This window comes from Cryptomeria japonica, chromosome 1 (assembly GCF_030272615.1).
Source record: "Cryptomeria japonica chromosome 1, Sugi_1.0, whole genome shotgun sequence".
In the NCBI taxonomy this organism is placed as follows: Eukaryota; Viridiplantae; Streptophyta; class Pinopsida; order Cupressales; family Cupressaceae; genus Cryptomeria; species Cryptomeria japonica.
In genome coordinates this window covers 277,109,540-277,128,303 of record NC_081405.1, presented here as the reverse complement: position 1 = coordinate 277,128,303, position 18,764 = coordinate 277,109,540, and the positions used below count along the sequence as shown (strand labels likewise).

At 38.0% G+C, this 18,764-nt stretch overlaps 1 protein-coding gene across 1 annotated transcript; it reads left to right on the top strand.

The window, feature by feature from the left end:
• Positions 1-268: 268 nt before the first annotated feature.
• On the top strand, positions 269-10,330 carry LOC131065384 (transcription initiation factor TFIID subunit 9). The gene is made up of 2 exons (XM_057999881.2): positions 269-757; positions 9,821-10,330. Exons 1-2 carry the CDS (start codon positions 503-505, stop codon positions 10,100-10,102), a joined length of 537 nt encoding a protein of 178 aa, XP_057855864.2. The 5' UTR covers positions 269-502; the 3' UTR covers positions 10,103-10,330.
• Positions 10,331-18,764: the final 8,434 nt, after the last annotated feature.

Below are 18,764 nucleotides of genomic sequence, written 5' to 3'. Positions count from 1 at the left end.
TAAAGCTAGTTCTTTCTTTTTTCATATATATTTTTTTCTTTTTGAAACTTTAAAAAATAATATAAAATATCTTAAAAAAAGAAATAATATTAAAAAATATATTGATAAAAAAAATGATAATAAAAAATAGATTTTTCATTTTTTACATATTCTTTTTTTTAATAATGTTAAAATATATATTTAAAAAAAATTATAATAATTAAAAAAATATATACATAAATATAAACATAGTTAGATTAATTCTTTAGTCTTACATCCTTATGCTCAATTTTGAACCAAAATGTAAGTGGTTTATCTCATATAGAGTATGCTTTGTTTCGAAAGCTCTGGGAGTCCATAATGCAACGGAGTTAAACAGCATCGGCTTGAGGCAGCGATGACAGGAAAACTGGAGAGGGTGAAAAACGGCAGGTGAAAACAGTCGCCTCGGTTCACAGAGGGAACGTCTTCGGCATAAAAGTACAGATCTACCCGAAAAAACGAAAAAGAAACAAATAAAATCATGATGAAGGAGGAAGAAGAGCCGAGGGATGCCAAGATAGTGAAAGCACTCCTGAAATCAATGGGAGTGGAGCACTATGAGCCAAGGGTGGTCAACCAGTTCTTAGAACTGTGGTACAGATATGTTGCAGACGTTCTCACAGATGCCCAAACCTTTTCCGAACATGCAGGCAAGTCCGCCATTGATGCAGATGATCTCCAGCTTGCAGTTCAATCCAAAGCCAATTTCTCTTTCAACCAGCCTCCTCCCAGAGAGGTATCGAAATCTTTAATTTTATTCTAAACCCTAACCTTAAAAACATTGAAAAGTTTCGACGTGTTAAGGCCTTTTTAAGGAATATAAAGAAGGAATTTAGGAAAAAGAAGTGTACTTGAAGGATGAAACTAAACAAATGTAGCATGTAGTGGTTTGTAAAACTTTTCTGTGTGTTCTAAAAGTGCAAAAATCTTAAAAGGCTGCTAAAAAAAATCTTTGATTTCTCAAAAATTCACTTGCAGCTCAGAAACAATCCAAAAAACAGGGATTTATAGGAAAAAATTTGGCAGACCGCCCTAAAAAAGGGCAAAAAATTTGGTCAAAATTATGAGATCATTTGGGTTATTTTTTGGTGATTACATTGAGATAGCTCACCAAAAGATAGGCTTGCCTGATTTATTGCAAAAAAATGACTTTTGACATGGAAAAAGTGGCATTTGAACTGGTTCTAAATTTCATGCTAGTTTCTGAACTATGGTTTGAAGTTTGAGCTATAGTGTTGAATTTGACGAGGATTCGAAAATCCTTGCACAAATCAGGCTCAGTGGGTTCGCAACCTTCATTCATAGACTTGGTTGACATTGACAACAGGGATTCATGAGTCTCAAACTCACTTCGAACTTGCAAGTCTTTACTATAAAAATAAAAATCTTGAAATTTTCAAATAAACCCATTTAATACATTTTTTCATAGTTTGAATACTTTTACTTGATGATTTTTGCGGAGATCGCATTGATTTGGACATTAAAACAATGGCATTTGAATCAGTTTGTGATTTATTCCAATTTTGGCGTATATTGCAACTATGGTCTGAATTTTAGTGTTTAGAATCAATGAGGGAGTTTGATAGCAAAGACTTGTGAGTTCATTGAAATTCATCAGTTGCAACTATTGTAAAATAAGAAACTCATCTTGAAATTTTCAAATAAATCCATTAAAGGTATTTTTATATATTTATTTATTTTTTCTTTGCTTGTCAATTTTTGCCAAGTTTGCATTGAGTTCTGGCTCTGGATCCAAGTCTAAGTCATAAAATGTTTTGTCAAGTATATGTTGAGTCCAAGTCTTGATAGTAGCAAAAGTTGTTTTTGGAATAAACTGACAAACCAATAGATCAAGTCTTTTTTTGCAAAAAATGCAATTAAGTTGTGGAAAAGTCAAGTTAGGATTAGGTTGATGTTTTTGAAAAAAGATTGAATTTTAAAAAGCAAGAAAGTTAAAAAATTTAGAATGCATTGTCATGCCCCGTCATAAAGAGCAAATCCCAAAGACCTATTAATACAAAATGCATGAAGTGATAGGGGCCGACCCAAATTTTTAGAAAAAATATAGTAATAATAATAATTACCAGCAAACAGCCTACCCGATTTAAATTAAATTAAATCTGTCCTAGTTCATCCAACCAACCCCATCTTCGCACCCAAGTTGGTGTTAAAAATGGTTTTAAAATAAAACAAGATTATATTTTGTAAAGCCCGAGGTCCCTAATGGAGTGCCCAATTTTGAATATGAAAAAGTGTTTATAAATTGGAAGTTGCTACCGCTTGCAAAGGGATATATCCATTCATGAAGTTGCCTACCTTGGAGCAATGATAAATAAAGGTTGTAGAATGTTTGAAGAGAGGCATCAATTAGCCATGGGGAATTCTATCATTTATAATAAATTATATTGGGTTATAGAATAAGCAGATCAGCAGAATCATCAACCAGCAAGTGGGGTTAAATTCTCAGCCATAGAGCAATTAAATCATCAATGAAGATGTCTATATTAAATGATCAATGTAATGAAAAGCAAGAGATCAGATCAGACATATAGATCTGCAATCAGTAATCAGCAGACTGATAATCATAACAGGGAATTAATTCAATTAGCATCACTACTCATAAAGAGAAGATCAGTCATAAGATATAAAGCAGATCAGGTAATCATTCCAGATCAAGCATCGAAAGAGACAAGCAAGTCAGTCAATTTAAACAGAATATCTGATTTCATAATTAATCAAGGTAAAGTCAGTAGACTTTGACAGGTGCTTGGGCAAGATTTGGGGCAATCCCAAAAGGGGACATTACAATTGGTATCAGAGTATCGTTCCTGCCAGCCTGAGAGGTGAACAGTAATTGAAGCAACTAACGAATATCTTTCCTAAATATAGCAGAGTTAAGAACAGATGTAAAAGAGGGTTATGAGAAAATCCAAAGGGACTTCGTGAGCAGATCCTTGAAGCATCTTAGAGCAGATCTAGAGCAGTCCTAGAGTAGAGAAATATGAAGAGTATTTCAAATTTGTTTTGAAGCATATTGGAGCATATCTATGGGACATATTGAGCAAATTCTTGAAGCATATTGGAGCAAATATATGACACATATATGAGTAGCAAGGCGGGTTTAGGTCCCATCTCGTCTCATGGGAGCAAAAAGGTGGGGTTAGGCCCTCTTTTTGGCTCTAAGTGGCTTATGAGCAGCAAGGTGGGGTTAGGTCCCTTTCTTGGCTCATGGGAATAGAAAGGTGGGGTTAGGCCCTCTTTCTAGCTCTAAGTGGCTTATGAGCAGCAAGGCGGGGTTAGGCCCCCTTCCCGGCTCATGGGAGCAGAAAGGTGGGGTTAGGTCCTCATTCTAGCTCTAAATGGCTTATGAGCAACAAGGTTGGGTTAGGCCCCCTTCTCGGCTCATGGGAGCAAAAAGGCAGGGATAGGCCCTCTTTTTGGCTCTAAGTGGCAAGGTGGGTTTAGGTCCCCTTCCCAGCTCATGGGAGTAGTGAGGCAGGGTTAGGCCCCTTCCTAGCTCCTAAGATACCGGTTCTTGGCATTTTAGGCTGGGTCTGGGTCTTGGTCCTCCTTGGGTTCCACCCGGGTTCTCCTGGGTCCTCCTTGGAGAACCCACGGGCCTAGGTTCTCCTGGGTCCGCCCGGGTTCTCCCTGGGTTCCACCCGGGTTGGGTCCTCCTTGGAGAACCCACGGGCCTAGGTTCTCCTGGGTCCGCCCGGGTTCTCCTTGGGTTCCACCCGGGTACCCAGGGAGAACCCGGGCGGACCCAGGAGAACCTAGGCCTGTGGGTTCCCAAAACCGGGGCCCACGGGTCATAAAAACACAAAAACCAATAAAAAAATGGGTGGAACCCAAGGAGAACCCGGGCGGACCCAGGAGAACCTAGGCCCGTGGGTTCCCAAAACCGGGGCCCACGGGTCATAAAAACACAAAAACCAATAAAAAAATACTTTTTAAAATATTTTTTAACATGTAAACCCATGTCTCTCTGATCTTTTCCAATATGCTTCACTATTCTGCTCTAAATTCTGTTCTTATCCTCTACATAAGGCTGCTCATATATACTCTTGTTCTATTGCACCAAGCTGTTCTAGACTACTGCAGATCTGCTTTTATTTATGTCCTTATTCTGTTCATCCTTCTGTCCTAATGCTATTCTTATTCATCTTTGCCGTGCTCTAACTTAGGATCCTTTTTTCGTGGTTGAATGATGTTGTATTATATTATTCTCTGTAATATATGATATGTTTATAACTGCTGTAATATATCATTGCTGTAGTCACATTGTACATTTCATTTTTGTATGGATTGTATCATTGTAATAATCAATAATGGTAGTGATAGTTTATAAATTATATAATTATATTTTATAATTTTGATGTTTGAACACACACACACACATATATATATGTATGTATGTACGGACGAACCCGTACTTGTACTCGTACCCAAGTTTTTTTTTTTTTTTCCGAATCCGTGAATCTGTACTTGAATCCGAATCCGAACCCGAACCGGTAACTGAGCCTAGCTCCTAACAAACCCTTTGATGCACATGTCTTTTTGCAGATCCAAATACTTCTTTCTTTCTCCTTATAAATCAATGGATGCATTCTAGTCAATAAGAAGGGATCTAATGATACGTATATTTGTGTGTTTGCTTTGTGTCTGCATATATTCATGTGTATGCTCCATGTTTGGTTCAAGCCATATATGTTTCCAAAATGTCTACTCCATGAATATCTATGATTACTGCTTCTGGTTGATCTAAAATACGAGAATAATGAAAGTCAATCAAAAGAGATATGTGTTAATGTTTTAGCAACACAGAAATCTGAAACAAAATACACAGAATTTATCCTGGGAAAAAACCCTCCACTTGAGGGTGAAAAACCCAGCCCACTCAAAAATGAACTTTATTATATCTCTGAAAATGAATACAGCTGTTGATAGATTCAGATTACTATCAATCTCCATAAGATAAGTTTGATTCTCCACAAATCAATCTTGACAATGAAGTCAAATGATACATCTCTTATACATTCTATAAACCTTCATAGGTCTGAAAATTCAGAACACAAAAAACATATAATATATCTGATTTGACAGACTGCATACACAATATTCTCAACTTGCTACAGACAAATGTGAGAAGCCAGCAATATATATCTATCCATCTGCCAAAGAAGAAGAGCAATGAATATAAAGAATCGGAATTGCAAGTGAAGAGACACCACGAAGGATGAAGAAAAGACACCAATAGTTACATCTTCACTGACAGCCATATGGACATGAAGAGTCACCGACAGCCACAACTACACCATCAGCCACATAGACATGAAGAGTCACTGGTAGAGAAGTGAAGAGACTCCATGGTGGAGAGGAACTGTCACCGACAGGAAAGTGAAGAGACTCCACGATGGAGAGGAGGAGTTAGATATTATCTGAGATCTCTATCGCAACTATAAATCTTCAACACTCCCTCTTAGCAAGAGAGAGATCTTCAAAATGTCATCACATGACAAGTACACATAGCTGCAACCAAAAGAATGTCAACAAAAAAAATCTCATCACAGATTTTCTCAAATAAAAAATGTTATCTCAGCATAACAATATTCACCATAGCTACTCCTAGAGGGTGGATCAGAAAAATAGAAAATAAAGTCATGAAGTCACACGCATGACTTCGACCATGGCTACTCCCAAAGGGTGGATCCACCATAGCTACTCCCAGAGGGTGGAACAAGGGATTTCACCTCGAACTTCTCTCTTGGAGAAGAACTCGTTAACCAAGGGATTTCACCTCGAACTTCTCTCGCAGAGAAGAACTCATTAACAAGGGATTTCACCTCGAACTTCTCTCGCAGAGAAGAACTCATTAACAAGGGATTTCACCTCGAACTTCTCCCTCATAGAGAAGAACTCATTAGCAAGGGCTTTCACTTCAAATTTCTCCATCACAGAGAAAAATGCATTAACCAAATTTTCATGATGACGTGTCTCTCTCTGAAGCTGAAATGCCAAGCTCCCTTTGAAGCTGAAATGTAAGGCTTCCACAAGCTCTCTTTGAAGCTGAAATCAATCTTTTGACCTCTTTGTCCAAGGTTACTTCTAACGATATGTCAGACTCCCTCTGAAGCACAGGATCTACCTTCAAGCGATTAGGCTCTATAGAAGGAACTTGGCTTTGATACCATGTTAATGTTTTAGCAACATAGAAATCTGAAACAAAATACACATAATTTATCCTGGGAAAACCCTCCACTTGAGGGTGAAAAATCCAGCCCACTCAAAAATGAACTTTATTATATCTCTGAAAATGAATACAACTGTTGATAGTTTCAGATTTACTGTCAATCTCAAAATGTCATCACATTATGGGTCTCTTCCTTATGAAACCTTGATCACTAAACTTGCACGGTCTTCTTGATAATTACTCACCTGCTACTAGGTTGAGTTTGTCATTTGGCTAGACTCTTGATGGAGCTTATTGAGGGTTTCTCTATAAACTGCTCTACTACTATCTCTTGACTTCCCAACGTATAATTGTAACCTGCCATGTATGTTCTGTGTTTGTGGCACATTTATGTGATTTGCTTGTTCTTCACCAGCTTCATGTATTGTGTTCTTAACTGCTCCATTTGACAAGAAGATCATCCTTGTTCGTTTACCTGCACTCTATCCCTTTTTCCCCCTTTCCTTGTCACTATATTTGCTTGATCTTTCTTATTAATCTTCAGCTAGGACACGGGCCTGCCAATATTCTAATGCTGTCTCTAACACTTTAGACTGTTGTAACAGTCTTTTACATCCCAATTCACTATCTTCTTGAAGGTTTTTTGATCTCTATTTTCCTGCTCAGGGGACTGATAGTTCACCTCCCTTTTATTGACATTACACTGTTTTTTACTTTTTAGTTCAGCGCTATATCCCACTTGAGGCTTGTCATTATATGCTTCCATACCAGTCGCATCTTCAAGAGTTTGTTTTTCTTATTCTTTAAACCATCAACATATTATTTGAGAATTTTCATTGCAAAATAAAACCTATCTGCTCTCTATCATTACAGACGTTGTCACCACAGTCCCCCTTTTCAACAGTCATGAGACTATGATATGCTAGGCTCGTAGGGTTTTATTGATTTATTGATACTCTCAAGAGGTCCAGTTAATTTTGAATGCTTGGAGATGAAAGACTAACATGTTTAAAGGTGAGATGGAGTCATAAGACATTTAATAACCTGATCTAGAAACCATGCACAAGGAGAATTATGTCTGCAAAAGGAGCATTTATCTTCTGAAAGTCACCCTATGCCGATGACACAACATATGGGCTTCACTCCTGGCAGTCGCTATCTTCATTTAAACATCTACAGGTGTGCTTTTAGAAGTTTGATACCTGGGCAAAAACAGATGCTGATATACAGGGATAGTGATAGCTGTCCCATGTACCTTGTCTCACCCCGTCATGCACACATCTTCTTGCTTTACAAAGTCTTTACAGATGTTTTTGCTTTCATTGTGGAGGTGAGGTCTGCAACATTATAGCCTAAATACCCTAAATGAACACTCAAAGTCCTAACTCAAATTAACTTTCCTTTGCATGTCACAACTACAACAGGGAACAGAGACTTAGTAAATGATTTGTTTTGAACAAAAGCTTTTTCCCTCAATGATATGTAGTGCCCTCTTTTTGTACCTAGTTTTTGCCCTTCTTCTTTGAACACCTAGGATTTAGACTTATTGGGTGTTAAGTTTGATATCATAGCAGGGACATGACATTTGGTAAAACTAAGGAAATCATGGACGTGTTAAAGCCCTTTTTGACTCCTCAAGGATTTAAATTTGCATTTTAACATGATAATAACCCTCTTAAGGCAGGACAGACGTGTAAAGCTTGCCCTTTGACATTTTTAAGGTCCAAAAACAAACCAAGAAACCCTTTGACAACTCCTTTAGACCATGATAATGCAGTCTTCATAACTCAAGACCTTGGAGAGCACCTTGAAACCATTCATAATTCAATCCTTTTGCAAATATTACGACTAAACCCAAAACTTATTGACATTTTGAGAACGCAATGTTAAAGGCTATTTAGGGCATAGGATATAAATATGCTAACATGTACCTTTGTTTTTCTATGTAAGGTGATTCATATGTTGAGGAATGCTACAGAATTATACTAGATTTGAGACAAATGGATGAAGATGCCTCTTTTGGCACTTAATGAATTTTCATTGTATTGTAATCACTTATTTGTTGATAATATAGTTAATGGTGCTAGTTTTTTGCTGGGTTTTTCTAAAAAGGGTTTCCTAGGATATATATATGGTGTTAGGTGTGATTGCCTTGTCATATTGAGTATCTGTTGCTGATTTATTTCAGATTTCATTACTATCAAACATTGCTTCTCGGGAAGATTATTTGTCTTTTCCTACAGTACCCAAGGGCTCTTGGATCCCCATCCTCTTTTTTTTTTTAAGTTTTGTGTAAGAATATTATCCTGTTGTGGTAACCAAATAAAAGAGCTTGCCTTTGGCATCCCATATGCCCCTCAAATCAGCTTAATAGGTCATTCTATACCTTACTCTTGGGGGTGGCTTTCTTATACCTTTCATTGTCTTTATGGGAATGAAACCTTGTTCAATGGTGTAAAACTCGTCATTCGTCAATGCTTGCCCAAACCCATGGAGCAAAATTAGTGGTAAATTGTAGATGTATCATATAAAGTATTAATTATTTAATTTGAAGAATAAATTCTAATTTTTAACTTGTGTTTGAATCTATACTGGTCTTGCATTATTGGTTAAGGATTGAAAAAATGAATAAGGTCCATGATATGATATAATGGATGACCAAAATATAAATGTTTTAAGTCTTAACACTGGTCTCAAGTAAGTATTTTGCACCCTGACAGTGGCAATTAATAGTGATGGAATTCTCCTCGTGCAAACAGAATTGTCCAAGCATGATTGCAGTTTGGCATCAAGTTAGAAATCATTTGTTTCTTTCTTGTATTATTTTGATTCATTTACATGACTGAGCAACGCAAAAAGATGAGATGTAGTATTTATGAAATCCATATGGAATGGCTGACTGAACAGTCCACAGTCACACTTGTTAACATAATGCGATGGCTTTTTGGATCCGTCTTCTTTGCAAAGGTCTGCTGCTAGGGTTGAGGAGGGATGGATTACCGTTAAAAGTAAGAAATCTAAATCGTCCCAGGCCTCTTTTGATATGACCCTTCGATCTCACAAGTGTAGATCAAATTCTTGATCAGTCCTGGTTGGGTTGGGGCTTCTTGCTGGTCTTTGTTACAGCCAGTTGGTTCTTGTTGGGGGTTCTTCTTGTGCTGTCCACCATCTTTTGTCTGGTTTCGCCGTGTCTCTCTTGTGTTCCGTTTCATTGAGTGGACTTTCAGGCTTATCTTAAGATTCGGGTTTCAGGTCCCCCCAAAACCTGTTTTGTATAGGGTTTTAGGTCCCTTCAAAACTTGTTTTCCCTTAATCAAAAACATAATGCGATGGCATTTATAATGAGTTGGAAGAAATGAAGATTAGGAGTAAAGAACACAATTTAAATGAATACAAGACGCCTACAGTTTGGGTTTTAATTGTTTCTTTACTCTATATTCATTGTATATGACTTCTATTTATTTACAAAAGTTATCTGTTTGCCATTGTTTTAGAAGTGAAATCCCAATGAATTAAATGTATATCAGTTGGAGGAGTTGCATATTGTTAATGAAGACTATTAAGATAGTAAATTGGCTGATATGTATTTTTAATGTCTGAATGCAGGTTTTACTTGAGCTCTCTAGAACTAGAAACAGGATTCCATTACCAAAGTCAATTAGTGGCCCTGGCATAGCATTACCTCCCGAGCAGGACACACTTATCAGTCCTAATTATCAACTTGAAATTCCAAGAAAGGCAAACTCTCAAGCTATTGAGGAGATGGAAGTTGATGAAGAAGAGGGTAATAAAGTTGATCCTGGGACATCTCTTCAAGAGCATAAGATAGATCGGGATGCTGCTTCTCAGAGAATATCATTTTCTCTCTCTGGAAAGCGTTCTAGATAAATTGCACTTTGTTTTCCTTGTAATCCTCTTATCTGTAAATGAAAGTTCAATAGACCATATCAGATGGAAATCAGTCTTCCAGCAGTCTTATTTCTGGTAAGAATTTTATGTGTTTCTCCTTATCCTTTTTTGATGGATCGAGCACTTCCATGAAAGAATTCATGGATTTTGATATATTCTTAAAGAACCAGAATGCAGATCTATAGATTTTGAAGTCTAGTTTCATTACATGTGCCAGTCTAATAGGCTTTTTCATTTCATGATATACATCAACTAAATCTCTCCTTTTGTGGGAATTTTGAGATGTGTGAACACTAGGATCACAAATCTTACATCCCCAGGACATGGGGGCAACAGGGGACACCCTGGCCATCCCACTGTCCCCTTGGATTTAAGGGATGTGCTCCCAAAATGCCTCCTGGGGGGACCTTATGTCTTACGATCACAAGGATGTCCAGATGTTACCTTCTATTCTGCAATAAAAAAAGGTGGGGGAACCACAAGGTCTCCCACAAACGTTATTAAACACTAAACCCTCACTATTTATAATTCACTCAATCCATTTGCAACTCACAATTAACACAACCAATTTGCTTTTTGCACTTGCAGCTGTAAAGAGGAAGGAAATAAAATGATGAAATGTAGCTGTCACAGGTCTAGTTGTTGATGTATATTTTATGTCTATAATCTTTCTGTTGTGTGTGTTTTGTCATGTTGTAGCCTTGGGCCCCTATGCAATAATTAAAACAACAATTTTTTTTATTTTTTTATTGCTGCTATACTTAAATGACCAAATATTAAATCTTAAATTTGATGAATGTCTGAACTTGAATCTTGATTTGCAAAAAATGAATTTCCTGATATATATACTGCCATTCCCAAAATGCATGTCATCATCCCCTATCGTTTCCATTCTGGGGGTATTGTGGAACATATATGAACACAGCAGAATTTTTTTCATTCACGCACCACTTCAATGTAAAGGAACCATTATGGTTGTCCAATTAAGTCGAAATTAATAATTTTATGGGCTTTTTGCTACTTTTGCCAAGTATAATTTGAAGGCCTGACTGTTACATTAAGGGTTAGTTTAGCTGTTCAAGGTTTCTTTAATGTTTGCAACTTCGCACTCATCATCCTTACACTGACAGGATTAGAAGATTTAGAAAAAAATTCAAAATCTTTTGTAGTGCGACATATAGGTTATTTCCACCAGGGTTACATGGGTATGTGTCTACCCCCTTCACTCTGTTAACCCCACTCCAAATCTGCATTACACGCACCCTCCTAACCTGCATCCTAGGATTGCTGGGGACATCTGAGAGGTCCCTCGACTATCTTGGGGATAATCAGACATCCCCCACTAGTTTGAAATTTTTGAAAAAAAAAAAATCTACCGTACAAAGAACAACGATCAGATATCCCCCACTGGTCTTAATTTTTTGGAAAGGAATTAAAAAAAGTTACTGTACAAAGAGCAAATGTATGATTAGATAAACTGTTGAAAGAAAGTTCAAAACTTTTGAATGACTCTCTACAGTTATAGAATGAAAGGGTATATAACTGTTGAATGACTCGACTATATATATAGATAGACAGGCAAATAGATATAGATATAGAAATCTAGGGAGAGGGAGAGATGGATCGATACAGAAAGATACTTAGGGGAGAGGAAGATAGAGGGAGAAAGGAAGAGGGAGACAAGTAGATAGATAGTCAGAGAGATAGAGGAAGGTAGAGGGAGAGATAAAGATAGAGAGTGAGAGGTGGAGAGGGAGAGAGGATTAAGAGACTGACAAATAAAGAGACAAACAAACAAAGTCAGACAAATAGAGAGAAAAGTAGAGATAGAGATATAAAGAGGTAGAGAAGCATAGGGAGAGATAGGGGTATATGGGAAGAGAAATGGAGAGTGTGGTAGGGATAGATAGATAGGGGGAGAGGGAGGGGCGAAGGGAGAGATAGAGACAAGGGGCTATAGACAGAGGGAGATAGGTAGAGAAGGGAACAAGAGACTAGGGGGAGAGGAAGAAAGATAGGTGGAGGAGGGAGAGTGAAGAGGGGGAGAAAGGAAAAGATGGGTAGAGAGGGATTGATAGCTCAATATATAGAGAGGGAGAGCAAGAGATATAGATAGAGTGATATAAAGATAGAGAAAGTGATAGGAAAAGAGAGATATTTTGAGATAAAGGTAGCGAGAAATATGGATAGAAAAATCTAGAGGAGAGATGGAGAGAGATTAAGTGATATAGATAGAGGGAGATATAGAGACAAAGATAATGAGATATAAATAGAGAGGGGAAAGATATAGAGATAAAAATATAGATAGAAATGGAGAGGTAGAAAAAAGTATTGTGTTTGTATATGAGTGAGAGAGATGGAAAGGGATATATAGATACATATAGAGGGAGAGAATTAGAGAGAGAGGAGAGTTAGGGGTATATGAGTGAGAGAGATATGGATAGAAAGAGGGGAGAGAGGGAGATGAAAAATCTAGAGAGATGAAGGGAGAGGGGGAGAGAGAGGGGGAGAGATGAAGTGATATAGATAGAGGGAGAAAGAGAGATAGAGATAATGAGATATAAATAGAGGGGACAGATAGAGATAAATATATAAACAAAAATAGAGAGAAAAAAAGCGTGTTTGTATATGAGTGAGAGAGATAGAAAGGGAGAGAAATAAAGAGAGGAGAGTTAAGTAGAGAGATCTAGAAAGAGGGATTGGTAGGGTGAAAGAGGGAGAGATATAACTTGGGAAAGATAGAGGGGTGAGAGAGAGGGGGGAGATGGAGATATAAATAGATAAAGATATAGTAAGGTATATGGAGGGTGTATAGAGGAGAGAGAAGGGGGAAGAGAGAGGGGGTAAGTAGATAGAAATAGAGGATAGATAGAGATAGAAGAGATAAACACACACAACGCATATTTTTGTCTTCCTCTTTAAAATTTATATTTATTATTATTTTTTAGAAGCCTTTTCTTAAATTTATCATTAGAGTATACAAAGTTGGAAAATCCATGAAGGTAAGTAGGGTTGAGATCAAATGGAATGGTCAACTAAGAAGATCTAACTTTTTTCGGTAAACAAACAATAGAAACAAACTTAAATTAGATAGTATTTAATTTGAGATTAGTAGTATCTCTAACAAGCACCTCATAGAAGATGGCTTTTACACTTGTTGAAACCCACCCAAGCTAGTTGGTCCATAATTAGTGGATGCAAGTCACAATAATATGTTAAATCATTATTACTAAAAAAATGTTTGAATTTGAGATAAGAAATAACAAATAATAAAAAATATTTATGATGTAGATTCAATAATAACAAGAAAATCATGCAAATAATAAAATTGAAAATAAATGTTTAAATTTGAGGTAATAGACGTGGTAAATAATGGAGCGCTATAATCAAACTAAATTTATATTATTGATTTGCTAATAATATCTTGTAAAGCATATACACACTAAAATTGAAAGAAAATATTTAAATTTGACCTAAGAGATATGGAAAATAAAGGAGTCAATGTATTAATATTTAAGATTGTGAATGTATGGTTTTATTGGTTTTTTAAGTTTTGTGTTCTATATATTATTGAGACAAAATGTGAAAGAGGCAAGACCTCAACTGCTAAGCTAAGTATTTTACTTTTCTTCTATTGAATTGTAATAGACAATGATAAATATTTCATATTTTTGAGAACTCATAAACTTCAAAGAACGATTCAAACTTAATTGGCATAGCTACATGATATTTTCTTTAAAATTCAATTGATAATTTGTTACTTTTTCACCAAATTACTTATTCGACATTATTTTTGGTTAAATTTTGTACCATCACTTTAAAATTGATATAGAAAACGACGACTTTAAATTGAGGATCTATGATTATTAATAAACACTTTGATATGCAAGTATCATGGCCTAGGTTTTAATTAAATTTTCACACCTTAAAAAATAGAAAACTAAAACCTGTTATCACTGTTTTGAAAATTGGGTATTCTTGTCCCATAATCGGCTACCTACAAAGATATGTTTGGCATAGCCTTGTTGCCCCTGTGTTTTTGGGTCAAAGAGGTTTTAAGGTTTTATGAAAAGATTTAACCCTCCCTATGTTTTGAAAAACCCTTGCCTTCTATTCTTGCATTACTTTTTCCACTTAAGGAAGGGTCGCTCCGTCATGAAAAGTGTCTCCCCTTTAGGTTTTCCCTAGGCGGTCTTTTAAATATTTCCAACTTTTACACCTTTACCTATGTCTCGTTTTAATCTTTGTCGGGTTTCTCAACAATCGTGCAAGTCAAAGTTGATCCTACAGTGCACGTTGTTTCGTTGGGAGAAGATGCCCATGGTTTACTTTCTGCGAAATAGCGAAAAGGTAAATAGGCCTGATAGAAGGATGGTCTGTATGGTAAAGAAAATGCATCTTGTGGAGATCCAACGGCTCGCGTTGATTCGCGAAGAAAAGGTGCCAGGTTTTTATCCTCTGCGAAACAACGAAATGAGTTGGCGGGCCCCAGAAGGTAAATAGACCTTGTGGTTAAAGACTGATCAACTCCAAGTTGATCGAGTGGTTCGCGTGGATTCGCAGCCTAGAGTAGCCCGATGTTTACCTTTCGCGAAGCAGCGAAAAGGTGGCGGGCCCGGGTAATGTGGTCACGAAAGGTTAACAGATGATCATCTTGCTTGAGATCTGACGCTGCTCGTTGATTCGTGAGGTCAAGTTGCTAGTGTTTTATCTTTCGCGAAATAGCAAAAATCCTGGTGGGCCCTGAAAGCTAAGTGAACCCTTCTATTAAAAATCACTCATCTTGTGGAGGTCCAATGGTCCGCGTTAATTCGCTTGCCTAAGATGCATATGTTTTAAAGTCTGCGAAACATCGAAACAGTTGGCGGGTCCCAGAGGTAAGAGGTTCCTTTGGTTAATGGCCGATCAACTTGGAGAAGATCAACGGCTCGCGTTGCTTCGCTAGCCCAAGATGCATGTGTTTTACCTTTTGCGAAATAGCGAAAAGGTGGAGGGCCCGGGCGGGGTGGTCGCGACAAGGGTAACAAATGAGCAAGTTTCTGAGATCCAACAGTTGTCGTAGCTTCGCGAAGAAGAGTTGCTTGAGATTTAAGGTCTGCGAAATAGCGAAAAGGCCGATGGGCCCAAAGGACAAGCAGGTAGTAGTTTTAAAGACCGATTAACTAAGAGTTAATCGGACGATTCGTGTGGATTCGCAGCCTCAAAGCAAATGAAGATTAATGTTCGCGAAATAGCGAAGTGATGTGGCAGTCACACGGTGAATGACATGGCAGGACAGATGGGTTGCTCCGTGGAGAGAAATGGTGACTTGTTAAATGCACGTGGCTCTGAAGGGTAGTTGATGGCCCGCCTTGATTCAACCGACGGTTATGTTAAAAGGGGTGAAGTAAAACACGTGGCAGCCTTAGAATGGAGCCCGATGGAGTTATCTAAGAGAATAGCCGACTACCACGTAACTTTTATTTGCCAGCGATGAAACAAAGCAAGTGGTCTTCGAGCTAAGGGCCCACTTTAAAGGTCTGAGCGCGTTAAAAGGTGTACATCTCGAGGTGGATCCAATGGTTGTCATTGTTTCGCAGCCCGAAGATGCTTGCAGTTTAGCCTTCGCGAAATGGCGAAAACCGTTAGTCGTCATGGTTGTGCGCGGTTAGTTAAGAAGACTGGCGGTCGCTGTAGGATTTAAAGATTGAGCAAGTGGATAATGATCTAACAGTCGGCATCGTTTCGCGCAATTGAAATGCGCAAGGTTTAGTGTTCACAAAGTAGCAAAAAGAAGCTGGGTCCCGTGACTAATGCAGAAGGACCAGAAGGAGTAAAGGCGGTGCAAGTTTCTAAGATCCAACGATTGTCGTTGCTTCGCGAAAGAAAAGTGCAGGGGTTTTAAACTTTGTGAAATGGCGAAACAACGAAACAGGGAAATACTCAAAAAATTTGTGATATGTTGGAGCCCGTTTTTGAATTCGATTTGCGAATTCAATTCTGAGGTGATGGCCGAAGCATGCGAGATTAATTTCTCAATTCAATGCCAAATTGCCGTATTAAGGACCACATCAATTGAATATTGGCACCATTTCGACAAGTTTGTTTGAGAGGAGATGGTGCAGAGCGAGTTTCTTCAGGTGAATAACCAGGTTTTTTGTGTTTTTCTTGCTAGTTGTAGTCTGAAAATTGGTGTTACTATGTGAATTGCTTATCGAAGCTTTGTTTTAAACCTCAAATTGATATAACTTGCATTAACGGGATGGCACCAAGAAGGGATTTCATAGGGAAGTTAAATTACCAAGATAGGAATATATGTGATGACTTCCTGGAACAACTAACCATGTCTACCAATGCCGCGGACAAAGCTAAAGAATTGGTACCAAAAAACCCTTGTTTAAGAATTGGAGATGGGCTATATGACAAAGGCAATTGGTTAAGGGATCCACAGATAGGGATGTTAGGTCTGGGACTTTTCAAGGTAGGTTTTGGTTAGAGACACTCCCCTGCCCCATTAAATAGTATATGGGAATTGGATGTGGGAAAGCTCATAGTCCCTGGGGTCTTCATGGATGTAGATTTGTTGACCCTGATTGCACAAAATTATGACCCTGTAGCCAGATGTGTAAGGAATGTCAATGGAGGAGCCCTGATAGAGATTAATGATGATGAATTCAGAAATGTTTTTAAGCTTAGTGAAGTGTCAAATTATTTAGAGCCTATCAACTTTGAAACACTTGCACAAGTCTACAATGTGCAAAGGGATCACCTTAGGAGTGCCCCATTGAAGGATTTTTTTGTCAAGATAGGAGGGTTAACTGTTGTAGGCCCCAGTACCATGGAACCTTTCTCCCTGAATTTGTTTACTCTAAGGGCTAAGGGGTATTGGTCACTTTGTCAGATTTTTGGAGAAGATGCCAAGGAAAACATGCCAACCCATTATATGCTAATGATGGCACAGATTCTGAACCCCTCTCTGGTAGTAACATTTGATTATGCACCTTACCTCACTGATGCAATTCATACAGGGCTGGTAGGGATAAAAAATGGTAAGGTGAATAGACCTTTTGGATGGTATTCCCTTCTAATGCACATGTTTTTGTTCAAAGGTGCTGACTATTTTTCAAAAGAAATGGACTTGGTCAAAGAAAAGGAAGGTGAAGAGATGCCTGTGCAACTATGCAACACAATTTTGTCTTGGGACAGAGAGGATGTCAGTTACTTGAAGTTTGATAGATGCTTTGCATCTAGGCTTAGGATCCTTTTATGCTCACAAAACCCTAGGATCCCTAAGGCTCTTTTGGAATTCCTCAGGCCTAAGGAACTTGCTAAAGGTATTAAGATTGTTCATAATTGGGGTGATATGTATTTATACCCTGTTTCTACAACTTTCAGAGTTTATGGTTTCAGAGGCACTCCATATTTATTGCCCTATCAAGTCCCATTTAAGAAGTCCTAAGTCAAATTGGAGGTGTGCAAGAGGCAGAGCTGACAAATAGGGGTAAAGGGACTATATTCCCAACTGTTACCATGGCTCATCAATTTGTGATCACCAAGGGTGGTTGGAAATATTTTGAAGAATACTTTAAACTATATAGGTTGTCTACAACAGTCTCAATATTTGCAGACCCTGAAGATTTTTTCAACATGTTTAGAAAGAGAGCAGTATGTAAAGGTAGGCCACACCTATTTCATTTCCCTGAAGATCTAATTCGGAATGAATTCAGTTTGGATGAGCAAGAATTGAGGATAGGGAAGTGGGTGGCATACAAAAGGGCTCTTGATTTCATTCAACAATTTGATAGTAGTTATGACCCTCTTTCTAGTTTTAATCCCTTTGAGGAGAAAATTAAATTCTTAATTCTTTATTTTGAAGATTTAATGCAAACTCTAAAAGAAAAGAGGGAAGTTATAATAAGAGATAATCCTGATAAAGCTAAGTTGGTTCTAGCCAAGCCTGCCTTTGCTAGGGCCATCCCTCCGGGCAATAATGTAATGCATAACAAGTCCAAATACAGTGTGTTGATGGCAGTGACATGTGAGCCCTCTACTTCAAGAGGGAAGAGAGCAATTGAAGATGTCATTGACATCCAAGATTCCCCTAAGAGGAAAAGGGTGGGGAAAGAAGTGCAAACAAGTGAGCCCCTTTACTCTCCATCTCAATCCCCTATCCATATAGGAGATGATCAGGAAGTAGCAGAACAATTGTTGCAGTTAGGAAGCCTCAGAGAGATTGCTTACACCTATGAGGAGACACAAGAGGGAATGCCAGAAGAGCCACCCAGTGCCGAGATGTACTTAACTGAAGATGAGTTCAAAAGGTAAAGAATTAGACCCTACTGTCAAGCAAGCTAGTGAAGAGTTCCTAGCTGATAGCAACTTTGTCACAACAGGGGCCTTCATGCAATTTGTATGGAAGCAAAACATTGAGAACTACAATGCAAGGTGTGAGAAGAGGAAGAGTGAGCAGCCTAACAAAGATGCCACTTCAGTAGAGGAGGAAGTAAAACAAGAAATGATGGCAGAATTTCAAGCCATCACTCCTGAAGTAGGAAGGGAAATGGTGTCAAAGGCTGGTGTTCTACTCCTCCCTGAATGGGATATAGCAGATGCCTTGATACTTGAAGCTATCAGGAAAGAGACCATGCCTATGGAGGGAGTG